Source organism: Salvelinus alpinus, chromosome 15 (assembly GCF_045679555.1).
Source record: "Salvelinus alpinus chromosome 15, SLU_Salpinus.1, whole genome shotgun sequence".
Taxonomy (NCBI): Eukaryota; Metazoa; Chordata; class Actinopteri; order Salmoniformes; family Salmonidae; genus Salvelinus; species Salvelinus alpinus.
Window position 1 is genome coordinate 23019546 of NC_092100.1, and position 13653 is coordinate 23033198.

The 13653-nt window shown below is 43.6% G+C and overlaps 1 protein-coding gene across 1 annotated transcript in view; it reads left to right on the forward strand.

Moving 5' to 3' along the window:
* The window catches only part of LOC139539745 (protein kinase C-binding protein NELL2a-like), a 112923-nt gene that overhangs the window by 95345 nt on the left and 3925 nt on the right, over positions 1–13653 (forward strand). The window contains exons 16-18 of the mRNA XM_071342981.1: positions 8285–8425; positions 9213–9406; positions 10234–10410. Of these exons, the coding sequence (XP_071199082.1) occupies positions 8285–8425; positions 9213–9406; positions 10234–10410 (512 nt within the window). The remainder of the gene's footprint in view (positions 1–8284; positions 8426–9212; positions 9407–10233; positions 10411–13653) is intronic.

Genomic DNA, 13653 nt, shown 5'->3' on the forward strand with positions numbered 1-13653 from the left:
TAGCTGAACATTTCTGAAGACAAAGAACTCTACTCAGAGCCAATGGGACAGTGATACTAGCCTGAAGGGGACCTCGCCCAACTCATCAGGACCAACCAGAAGACCAGATCTACCAGACTCAACCTACTTCATATATCCTGAAAACATGCATTGGGGACTGGGTACGAACCCATGGGTGTTTGATATGGTTTCTTTGGGTTGTGGCTACCACAAATGCTACACTCGTCACAAAACAAATCTGTCATGTCTTTCATGTGAGGGTGCCACCAGATGTGGGAAACCTTCTGCAAAGTTTTTAGTTTCCCTTCATGGGTGGGCCCATGAGCCTCTCGTATCAGTTCAGGACACAGATTTGCCGGGGCCACCAACCTGCCATCATGGCATCTCCATAGTTCATCCGGTCCTTTGGTGGCTCCTTTCTGTCCCCATACTGAGTGCTCATAGGGACCTGCGGTGAGTTGAAGTTCTTTTATGTGTTGGTCTGTGAGTTCAGTCCGGGCTGGCTGAGTCTGTAGTACCATCTGTCTCGGAGTGTACCCACCAGCTTTCTTGGCTGCCTTATCAGCTGCGTCATTTCCCTCGTTGACTTTGTTCTTGAGTTGCTGATGTCCTTTGCACTTCATGATGGCCACTTTCTCTGGTAGTGAGACTGCTTTTATCAGTCTTTCCATTTGTGCCTTGTGTTTGATCGGAAGGTTTCCTGTTGTGGTGAAGTTACGTCTGACCCACTGTGGTCCATCTGTATGGACTGCTCCATGAGCATATGCTGAATCAGTGTAAATGTTCACAGTCTTTCCTTCAGCTTTTTTCAGGGCTTGAGTCAACCCTGTGATCTCAGCTAGTTGGGCTGAGGCAGGTTGTGGGATGATGTCTGATTCCAGGGTTACGTGTGACCCATCTGGAAGCTGCTGTACCACTGCATATGCTGCTATGTTCCCTTCTTCCCCTCTATAGCAGCATCCATTGGTGTACAACCAGAGGTCAGGATTGGTAAGGGGTTCGTTTCCCAAGTCTGGTCGCAGTTTTAGTTCCTGTGCCGCCCTCTCTTCGCAAGAGTGTGCCAACCCTTCTTCTGCATTGAGTGCGTCTGCCATGTTTTTGTCGGTGTTGACAAAATTAATGTGTGATTGGGTGCATTTATTCTGGATTTTGTTCTTTCTGTCAGCGCTGAACGTGAATTCCTTGCTCATCAGATATGCTGCAACCCCATGGTGAGTATGGATTTCCAATTTGTGGCACATTACCAGGTGGGCGGTTTTTTCAAAAGCTTTTGCTACTGCAGCCACGTACCTGGAACATGTTGTCTGACCTGCTTCAATATGGTCCAACTTGGAGGAATGATACATCAGTACTCTTCTCTCCCCCTCTTGTTTCTGAAATAGGATGGATGAAGTGAATCCCTCCTTTTCAGAAACAATGGCGGCATTCGCGCAAAACTGAAAGCGTGAACCACCGCATTTAACCATGGAAAGGTGACAGGGAATATGGACGAATACAAACAGTGTACTTCTTCCCTCCGCAGGCAATCAAATAAGCGAAATGTCAGTATAGAGACAAAGTGGAGTTGCAATTCAATGGCTCAGACATGAGACGTATGTTGCAGGGTCTACAGAAAATCGCGGACTACAAAAAGAAAACCAGCCACGTCGCAGACACTGATGTCTTGCTTCCAGAAAAACTAAACACCTTCTTTTTCCGCTTTGAGGATAATACAGTACCGCTGATGCGACCCGCTAACAAGGACTGTGGGCTCTTCTTCTCCGTGGCCGACGTGAGTAAGACATTTTAAGCGTGTTAACCCTCGCAAGGCTGCCTGCCAGCACGGCATCCCTAGCCGCGTCCTCAGAGCATGCGCAGACCAGCTGGCTGTTTTGTTTACAGACATATTCAGTCTCTCCCTATCCCAGTCTGCTGTCCCCACATGCTTCAAGATGGCCACCATTGTTCCTGTACCCAAGAAGGCAAAGGTAACTAGTCAAGGATAATATCACCTCCACTTTACCTATCACCCTAGACCCACTTCAATTTGCATACCACCCCGAAAGGTCCACAGACGATGCAATTGCCAAAACACTGCACACTGCCTTATCACATCTGGACAAGAGGAATATCTATGTAAGAATGCTGTTCATTGACTACAGCTCAGCATTCAACATCATAGTACCCTGCAAGCTCATCATTAAGTTTGAGGCCATGGGTCTCAACCCCGCCCTGTGCAATTGGGTCCTGGACTTCCTGACAGGCCGCCCCCAGGTGGTGAAGGTACGAAACACCATCTCCACTTTGCTGATCCTCAAGCTACTTATGTCTGTTATAGATTATGGGGATATTATCTACATGCATGCTACGGCATCCACACTGAAACTGCTGGATGCTACTTATCATTTAGGCTTAGGTTTATTACGGGTGCTAGCTACAGAACTCACCACTGTGTTTTATATCCAATTGTGGGTTGGACAACCCAATTGTGGGTTGGACTCGTCCATGAGACGAGAGCAACATGCTCTCGTGTTTGTCTATAAAGCACTTCTGAATAAACTACCTTCTTATTTATCATCACTCATCAACATTATAATTCATAAAACCAGGTCTCAAGTGGATTACACTTGAGGCCCCTGCGATCTCCACAGAGTTGGCTGCCTTTTCCTGTTACGCTCCTTGCTTATGGAATAGCTTGCAGACCAAATTTAAACTTGAGACTCTTGTCCCCCTGTTGCCCATTTTAAACTTTTATTGGAGGATTTTTATTTTTGTATTGCTTGTAACTTCTTTGGGGAATACAAGTTATTGTGCTATTAGGGGAATAACCTATGTCTAAATGTAACAATCTCCTGCTGTATTGTTTTGTGTTATCTGTGATCTTTTTATTTGTCTTGTGTAATTTCTTAATAATTGTACCTAAACTGTATATGTATAAGCAGGGCCCAGCTGTAAAGGAGACCTTGGTCTCAGGCTGTGTTCCTTGTTGAAATAAAGGTGAAATAACACTGGGGCCCCACAAGGGTGCGTGTTCAGCGCTCTCCTGTACTCCCTGTTCACCCATGACTGCGTGGCCATGCACTCCTCCAACTCAATCAAGTTTGCACATGACAGCGATAGTAGGCTTGATTACCAACAATGACGAGACAGCCTATAGGGAGGAGGTGAGGGCACTCGGATGTCAGGAAAACAACCTCTCACTCAACATCAACAAAACAGATGATCGTGGACTTCAGGAAACAACAGAGGGAGCTCCCCCCTATACACATCGATGAGACAGCAGTGGAGAAGGTGGAAAGTTTTAAGTTCCTCGGCACATCACGGACAAACTGAAATGGTCCACCTCAAACAGACAGTGTGGTGAGAAGGCGCAACAGCACCTTCTCAACCTCAAAAGGCTGAAGTGTGGCTTGTCACCTAAAACCCTCACAAACGTTTACAGATGCACAATTGAGAGCATCCTGTTGGGCTGTATCACCCGCCCACAACCGCAGGGTTGTGTTCAAAGCTGTCTTTAAGGCAAAGGGTGGCTTCTTTGAAGAATCTCAAATATAAAATATATTTTGATTTGTTTAACACTTTTTTTAGTTACTACATGATTTCATATATGTTATTTTATAGTTTTGATGGATTCACTATTATTCTACAATGGAGAAAATAGTCAAAATAAAGAAAAACGCTAGAATGAGCAGGTGTGTCCAAACTTTTGACTGGTACTGTATATTATCTTTAACTCTGCATTGTTGGAAAAGGACCCGTAAGTAAGCATTTCACTATTAGTCTACACCTGTTGTTTACGAAGCATGTGACAAATACAATACAATTTGATTGATTTGACTTTGTGCAAACTGGAAACCGCAATTCCTGAGGCGACATTTATTGTAGCTGGGGTCTTTGATAAAGGAAATCTGAGGAAAACACTCCCGAAATTCTACCAACACGCTTGACCATTGTTACTCTCACTTCCGGGACAACTGCAAGGCCCTCCCATGCGGCAAATCAAATCACGCCTCCATCCTGCTCCGCCCCGCCTATAAGCAGAAGCTTAAACAGGAAGCACCCATGGTAAGGTCTTGTTCTACGTTGGTCTGAACAATCGGAATCTATGCTTCAGGATTGTTTTGATCACGGGTTGCGTCTGGGAATAGTATCAATGTAAACACTGACTCAGTGACTGGGTTCATCAAGAAGTGCATAGAAGATGTTATTCTTACTGTGACGATTAGAACTCCAAACAACGTGGATAGATGGCAGCATTTGGCAAAACTGAAATCGCAAACCACCACAGTTATCCACGGCAAGGTGACTGGAAACATGGATGTGTAAAAACAGACCAGCGAGGACCTCCGTAAGGAAATCAAAGATGCAAAACGACAGTACAGCTGGCTGGAGTGTTTACAGACATATTCAATCTCTTCCTATCCCAGTATGTTGTCCCCACTTGCTTCAAGATGTCCACCATTGTTCCTGTTCCCAAGAAAGCAAAGGTAACTTAACTAAATTACTATTGCCCGGAAGCACTCACTTCTATCATCATGAAGTGCCTTGAGAGGCTAGTTAAGGACCATATAACCTCCACCTTATCTGACACCCTAGACTCACTACAATTTCCATACCGCCCCAACAGATCTACGGACGACGCAATCGCCATTGCACTGCACACTGCCCTCACACTGCCCTCCAAGCTCATCACTAAGCTCAGGGCCCTGGGTCTGAACCCCTCTCTTTGCAACTGGGTCCTAGACTTCGTGACTAGACAACCCCAGGTGGTGAAGGTTGGCAACAACACCACCACACTGATCCTCAACACGGGGGGCCCCACAGAGGTGCGTGTTCAGCTTCCTCCTGTACTCACTGTTCGATCATGACCGCATGGATACGCACGTCACCAACTCAATCATCAAATTTGCTGACAACACAACAGTGGTAGGCCTGTTTACCAACAAAGATGAGAAAGCCTACAGGGAGGAGGTGAGAGCCTTGGCAGTGTGATGCTAGGGACAGGGCCGCAGTGGAGAGGGTCAAAAGCTTCAAATTCCTCGGTGTGCACATCACTGGGAACGTAAAATAGTCCCTCCACCCTGACACTGTGGTGAAGGCGGCACCACAGAGCCTCTTCAAACTCAAGAGGCTGAAGAAATTTGGCAAAGACTTCTACAGATGCATCATCGAGAGCATGCTGTCAGGCTGTATCACGGCCTGGTACGGCAACTGCACTGTCCGCAACCGCAGGGCTCTCCTGAGGGTAGTGTGGTCCGCCCAACGCATCACCCGGGGCACACTCTCTGCCCTACAGGACATCTACAGCACCCGGTGTCACAGAAAGCCCAAGAAGATCATCAAGGACTTCAGCTATCCGAGCCATGGCCTGTTCACCCTGCTACCATGGAGCAGGCGGAGACAGTACAGGGGCATCAAAGCTGGGACAGAGAGAAGGAAAACAGCTTCTATCTCCAGGCCATCAGACTGTTACAGTCATCACTAGCCGGTCTCCGCCCAGTACCCTGCCCTGCACCTTAGAGACTGCTCCCCTATGTACATAGGGGAGCAGAGTCATTGAACACTGGTCACTTTAATAATGTTTACGTAATGTTTATTTTTCTGAAATCGTTTTTGTAGTTAGGAACAGATGAGATTTGCATTCCTGCATCATTATTCTGTTAAAATGTAATTGATCTCTGAAAAATAACTAATTGATTATTTACTTTATATATACATACTGTATTCTCAACATAGTTAATCTTACTGTATATATATACTGCTGTACATACCTTTTTCCTACATTGTGACACAAATCCAATTCAAGTCATGGTACCGATATTAGCATTTTTCGCACATACAGTTCAAATCATCTATACAGTGCAATCGGAAAGTATTCAGACCCCTTGACTTTTTCCACCTTTTTGTTACGTTAGACTTTTTTAGAAAATTGATAAAATATTGTTTGCAAATATGTTTGCAAATGTATAAAAAATAAAAAACAGAAATACCTTATTTACATAAGTATTCAGACCCTTTGCTATGAGACTCAAAATGTAGCTCAGGTGCATCCTGTTTCCATTGATCATCCTTGAGATGTTTCTACAACTTGATTGGAGTCCACCTGTGGTAAATTCAATTGATTGGACATGATTTGGAAAGGCACGCACGCACCTGTCTATATAACCAAGCCATGAGGTCGTTGGAATTGTCTGTAGAGCTCCGAGACAGCATTGTGTCGAGGCACAGATCTGGGGAAGGGTACCAAAACATTTATGCAGCATTGAAGGTCCCCAAGAACACAGTGGCCTCCATCATTCTTAAATGGAAGAAGTTTGGAACAACCAAGACTCGTCCTAGAGCTGGCCGCCCGGCCAAAGTGAGCAATCGGGGGAGAGGGGTCATTCTGATAGAGCTCCAGACCTCCTCTGTGGGGATGGGAGAACCTTCCAGAAGGACCACCATCTTTGCAGCACTCCACCAATCAGGCCTTTATTGTAGAGTGGCCAGACGAAAGCCACTCCTCAGTAAAAGGCACATGACAGTCCGCTTGGAGTTTTCCAAAAGGCACCTAAAGAACTCTCAGACCATGAGAAACAAGATTATCTGGTCTGGTGAAACCAAGATTGAATTATTTGGCCTGAATGCCAAGTGTTACGTCTGGAGGAAACCTGGCACCATCCCTACGGTGAAGCATGGTGGTGGCAGCATCATCATGCTGTGGGGATGTTTTTCTGCCACAGGGACTGGGAGACTAGTCAGGATCGATGGAAAGATGAACAGAGCAAAGTACAGAGAGATCCTTGATTAAAACCTGCTCCAGAGCCATTTAGACCTCAGACTGGGGCGAAGGTTCACCTTCCAACAGGACAACGGCCCTAAGCACACAGCCAAGACAATACAGGAGTGGCTTCGGGACAGGTCTCTGTCCTTGAGTGGCCCAGCCAGAGCCTAGATCTGAACCCAACCGAACATCTCTGGAGAGACCTGAAAATAGCTGTGCTGCGACACTCCCCAACCAACCTGACAGAGCTTGAGAGGATCTGCAGAGAAGAATGGGAGAAACTCCCCAAATACAGGTGTGTCAAGCTTGAAGCGTCATAACCAAGAAGACCCGAGGCTATAATCGCTGCCAAAGGTGCTTCAATAAAGTACTGAGTAAATGGTCGGAATACTTATGTAAATGTATATTAAAGTTTTTTATTTGTTATACATTTGCTTAAATGTCTAAACCTGTTTTTGCTTTGTTATTATGGGGTATTGTGTGTAGAGGAATATAATCAATTTTAGAATAAATCTGTAATGTAACAAAATATGGAAAGAGTCAAGGGGTCTGAATACTATCCAAATGCACTGTAAGTGACTTTGTTGAGTTTCACAATCAATTTTAGATACTTTTAGATGATTTGGACACGATAACATGTACCAAGACTTGGATGAGATGTTTGCCACAAATCCTAAAACATTAGCATTTGGAAACAGTGCCAGAGAAAGTAAACCAAAATCCTGGATTGCTGTCAAACCTTGTCCATAGACTGCTTACAGTGTAAGGAAACCAATATGTAATTTGGGTGAACTATCCCTGATAAGTGCCTAATATCCACAACATTTCTGCTGGATAAATTCTAATAAAGGGGTGAATGCTCATTAGCCAATAGATCGTAATCCTATTACTGCTGTGGCAGAGGGAGAGGACAAGAGGAGAGGAAGGGAGAGGAGACGAAAGGGAAGGGGAGTAAGGGGAAGAGCAGAGAGGAAAGGAGAAGAGAGGGAAGGAGTAGAGGAGAGAATGAGGGGACGAGGAGGCCTGACCTGGGCCCTCCAGGGGATCCTGATGTTTTCTATTCTGTCTGGACTCTGGGGGAATTGAATGGGAAGGTCACTGATAGTACAGGGCAATTTTCATAATGAGGGACTCTGATAATGCATCACACACGCACACAATCATAAAAATTCCATCCGTGCCTACACAGACACATTTAATCACTCTGCAACCTGGGCCCTTACATTTAGCCCCAATCCCGTAATCACTAGCTAAGCTTTTCTCATCTGGCCAAGCCAGTCTAATTAAAAATTAGTTGAAATATTAGGGCATCTTCTTATTCAGTACTCACATAAATCCAGTTGATTTGAGATGTTTAATTTATTTGCACCTCGTTCCTTTGTAATAAACGGATGGTCAAGTTGTTGTTTGTCTAAATAAATTGTCACGGTCAATGTTGAAAATGCCTGTCAGGCAAGAATGAAGCTAAATTCGATTAACTGTTCCAAACTTAGGGAGATAGAGGTCTAGTCCTCACTGTTCTCTCTCTCTCTCTCCTGACAGACATTGATGAGTGTTTTCATGGTTTCGTGGAGTGTGATGACAAAGCCATCTGTGTCAACCTGCCCGGCTGGTACCACTGCGAGTGTCGGGATGGCTACCACGACAACGGCTTGTTCTCTACTAATGGGGAGTCGTGCATAGGTGAGTTGACTCGCTCCTTTCATCACAAGACCAAAAGAAACACTGCGGTTGTAGGCAATCTTTATTCACCTAGTCACATATGATAATTTATATTGATATCACATGCATAGAGTATACCTGCACACTAGTTTTTTCCCCCATTATTCTAGTCTAGTGTATTCTAACATTGATCATAGCAGCACATCTAACCATTGCAGAGCTAGAAATTTCCTTGGTCTTCTTTTGACCAGTTGTTTTTGCTGTCGGGTGTGGGTAATTGTATGTTTGGACTGGACATACCATTACTGGTGCATTTTCCTCAAAATCCCTGTCTGCTTTTTACTGCTCATTCAATCTTTCTGGAACATTCTCTGAAGCTGCCTGACAAGAGCCTGTCACATGTCAAAATGGAGGGAAACCCTTATGCAGTTACGCCTCAGTAGTGACAGTACTACAGCTCTGTGTCTGTCTGTCTGTCTGTCTGCGCTATAGACAAATTTGACCTGTCAAGTCTAGCCGTTCCACACAGAGCACATCAGAGACTGTCAGAGAGGTGAACATACTGTGAAGAACAAAGCCAACTGCAGTTATAATTTGATGAAAAATGGTCTCTGGGGGGACGAAATTACAAAGTGTTTTGACAAGAAAGCCCACTTTAGTTTACTGAGGCTGAGAGCTGTTAGAATATAATACATGTGCTTCCTTTGTATTTTTTAAAGCAGTAAGATGCATGTGAATTTAAGCATGACCTACAGCATTTTACCTGTGTTGAGCATATGCCTGAAGTCATCTCTCTGGCTCCCTACAGATATCAATGAATGCAAGACTGGGAGGAACACCTGTGCCAATGACACGGTGTGCTTCAACTTAGAGGGGGGCTATGACTGCAGGTGCCCCCACGGGAGGAACTGCACCGGAGACTGTATTCATGACAACAAAGTCAAACACAATGGACAGATCTGGGTGCTGGACAATGATAGGTGCTCAGTCTGCTCTTGTCAGGTGAGACAAAGAGGATGATGGGTGAAAAAAACAATGGTCAGGTCAGGGGCGTTCTATTGGTTGATGTAAAGCATTATGATGACTTTATTAATTCAGTTAGTTATATGATTAATACAGGTCTGAAGAATTTAGATGTGTCTAGAACCAACTATTTGGAATAGTTAGTTTTTAATTAAGCAAAAAACCTAACATTTATCTAAACATTATTATGCTACAGTCTTGTCATGTTTAGTCATTTAGCGTTTACTTTTGGATAATGTCTGGTGTATGGGAATGCTTGCAGGTGATTATAGAGGATTAGTATGGGTATTTAACAATCAAGCATCATATTATTCATTTGATTAAAGAGGGCAGAAATGAAGCTTTAATGAAATTAGTCATTTTAATTGATTGGAGAAAATGAGAACCTGCCTGTCAGAATTAGTAGTATTGAACGGCTGAGCAAACAGAGAAATGAGTAAACATGTTATTGTTTTGTAATGTTCACGGTCAGCTAGTGGAGAGCAATGGTAATGTTGAGTGTGTGTAATCAACCAATAACCAAGGTCAACAACTAGCAAATATTGAGTTTGGGTTATGGAGACTGTACTTTACAATAGTCGTTCAAATCAAATAGTATTTGTCACATGCACTAAATACAACAGAAATGCTTACTTACGAGCCCTTAACCAACAATGCAGAGTTTTAAAAAAGTAAGTTAGACTGTACTTTACAATATAGTAGCTACAAACTATACTTTGTAGTTTGAGATTTCACAACATGTTTGAGTTGAGTGTTACTGTCAGTAGATTGACAGACAGTGTATCGCCCCCCTCCCCTCTGTGCAGACTGGCCATGTGATGTGCAGGAGGATGGTGTGTGACTGTGAGAACCCGACAGCTGACCTGTTCTGCTGTCCAGAGTGTGACCCTCGCCTCAGCAACCAGTGTCTGCACCAGAACGGCCTGCTGACCTACGGCAGTGGAGAGTCCTGGGTGGAGAACTGCCAGCAGTGCCAGTGTCTGGTGAGTACCAATAATACACACCCTATAAATAGATAGAACACACTGTACTGGACTCTGCTTTAAATCAAATCAAATTGTATTTATCACATGCGCTGAATAACACTGGTGTAGACTTTACAGTGAAATTCTTGCTTACGAACTTTTCCAAACAATGCAGAGTTTAAAAAAAATAGTATCTAACACAAGAGGAATAAAATAAAATACACAAGAATGGAGCTACAGTATATACAGGGAATACCAGTACCAGTACTTTCGTAATTAAAGTACGGGAGATACTGTGTGTGTGTGTGTGTGTGTGTGTGTGTGTGTGTGTGTGTGTGTGTGTGTGTGTGTGTGTGTGTGTGTGTGTGTGTGTGTGTGTGTGTGTGCTGTATACAGATTTCTATGTTCACAGGTCTCTATGCCCTGCAATATATATAACTGAATTACGATGTGTCAAGAGCGTTCTCTATTGAATCTACTCAAAGAAATACGCACTGTTTGCATTGACTCTCTCCACTGTTGACCTTTTCCAAGGTTCCCGCATCCCTGCTGTTCAAACAATAGGAAGGCTTTTTTTACGAGGATTTCACACTAAATCTGACAGAACATCACATCCTACCGCCTTCAATAAGCCTTTCAGACGCTCTTCACCACCAGCCATATGTTTATTAAATGCAAATGTCACACTTGGCATTCACCCTGGCCATTCCACTCCCGGATAAAAGTAACACTTAGCTGCATTTTTGTCAATCTGCCTTTGCGTCGACCCATAAATCATCTTTAGCTTTGTTGTTCTGCCAGCTCTCTCCCGCCCGCCCGTTCCCTCGGAGGAGTGGCATTACCGTTGGTTCTTTTTTCCCTCAGATCAAACAGAATGTTGTAGCCACACATACAGCCTTCCCACCTCACTCTCCTTCTGTGATTAGCATATGCATGCACACACATACATCATGTTGCACACACACACATCATGTTGCACACACACATACAAACACAGCTACCAGCCAAAATGGTATTAACAGCAGCACACGAAAGAGAGGAGTGGAGGAGAATGGTGAGAGATACGCGTGGGATCTAGTAGCGTGACCGCGACGTGAAATGAACCTTGAATGCCTACACAGTTAGCAGAGCCAGAACCATACTGGCCCTGGTCTGCTCAGCAGAGAAACGGACAAGCAATTCTCTAAGACAAAGATACAAATCCCCTTTTAAATTATAGAATATGAATACAGAATATGACAGAATATGGCTCTTTGACGTATGTATCTCTGAGTTGCTACTATAGGTATTGGACGTAATGGGTATAGGATACTATTATAGCCTTAGATTTGGAGGAATGAAAAATGGTTGGTGTTCGCCACGCTGTTGTCTAACCAAGGCAAATTTCTGGCAAAGCTCCCTAAACCAAATGTAATTCACTTGTAAATGTAATTCTCCTGAAACACGCTGCAACATTTATGCCTTTTTATAGGACCATCTTCTGTAAAGCGTACTGAGATCTAAAAACATGATTCTTTTTAAGAGTAAGAGTGGCCTATTTAGAAACATATCAGTGACTTACCCACCTGCCAGGGCTCATGTAAAGGTGATTGAAGGACATCACATACTCTATCACAGGGTTCTTCAACCCTGTTCCTGAAGAGCTACCCTCCTGTAGGTTTTTGCTCCAACCCCAGTTTTGACTGACTTCATTCAGCTTATCAACCAGCTAATTATTAGAATCAGGTGCGCTAGATTAGGGTTAGAGCGAAAATCTACAGGGCGGGAGCTCCTGCTCTATCATGTTACACGTCAATATGCACAGATACTAGTCTCCCTTTTTCTAGATGTGATGGAGACCTGAGTCTACAGCTATGATGAAAAAATTCTGCTACAGAGGAACCACACTTCAAATGTTTACAATTAATGACACATTAGCATGGCATGGGCCTTTATTTTATAGCCTGACTAATTTACTACAACATCACATAAATGCCGAGCTAGCTGATTTTCGGGTATATTAAATATCCCAATTGGAGACTTAAATAAAGTCAAACTCTTGGCTGTTTGGAGTTTCTGTGTGTGTGTGTGTGTGCGTGTGTATGCGCGTACGTGTGTTCACATTCGCGCACATGTGTGTGTGCACGCATGCATCTTTGCATGCATGTGTGTGTGTGCAGGGGTGTATTCATTAGTCGAAATCCGTTGCAAAACGTTTAGTCTGTTGCAAAATGTTTTGCAAAATGTTTTGCAACAGAAACCATTCATCGTTTACTCGTTTACTCTTTACTCTGAACCAAATGGAAGCAAACAGAGCAAACGGAACAAAACGGGGAGCGCCAGAGCAAAGGAGCAAACAGAGCAGCTGCATCGCCACTTTCAAAATAGATGCAAACGTATGTTTTTGAACCCCCAAATTCCCTTTCTCCTTCATTTCTCACTCACTCAATTGTGTTCTGACCACTCCCTCTACACATGCATCCTGAGTGTGCACACAAGCTCCCGTTAGGACTACAGAAATGGCTATAAAAACATATCTAACTGATGGGATAGACAAGCTACATCCCTTGCCAAATGACAACAGTTTTATCACAAATTCTAAATTGACTGGTTGATTGAAGTTGGGAAATATGTGTTCAAACAACGAGCTGCAGTTTTGGAATAATTGCATCCCGTCTAGGCTACTTTGCAAACTGCTATTAACATTTAGAATTGGTTAACCTGGGGCTAGGCTATAACCCCCCTAAACATAGACAGGTTCCACACTGAAAATATGCAAAAACAGTTTGATAAATACAAAGAGTGTATTTTCATCAGCATCATTACGCGTAGGCCTACTCACAGATGTTGTGGCTGTAATTCATCAATGTGGAATTGTCCATTTAGAACATTCAAAAGAACAGGCTTACTGAATAAAAATATAAATGCAACATGTAAAGTGTTGGTCCCATGTTTCATAAGCTGAAATAATAGATCCCTGAAATGTTCCATATGCTCAAAAAGCTTATTTCTCAAACATGTGTGTTTACATCCCTGTTAGTGAGCATTTCTCCTTTGCCAAGATAATCCATCCACCTGACAGGTGTGGTATATCAAGAAGCTGATTAAACAGCATGATCATTACACAGGTGCACCTTGCGCTGGGGACAATAAAAGGCCACTAAAATGTGCAGTTTCGTCATACAACACAATGTCTCAAGTTTTGAGGGAGCGTGCAATTGGCATGATGACTGCAGGAATGTCCACAATAGCTGTTTCCAGAGAATTTAATGTTAATTTCTC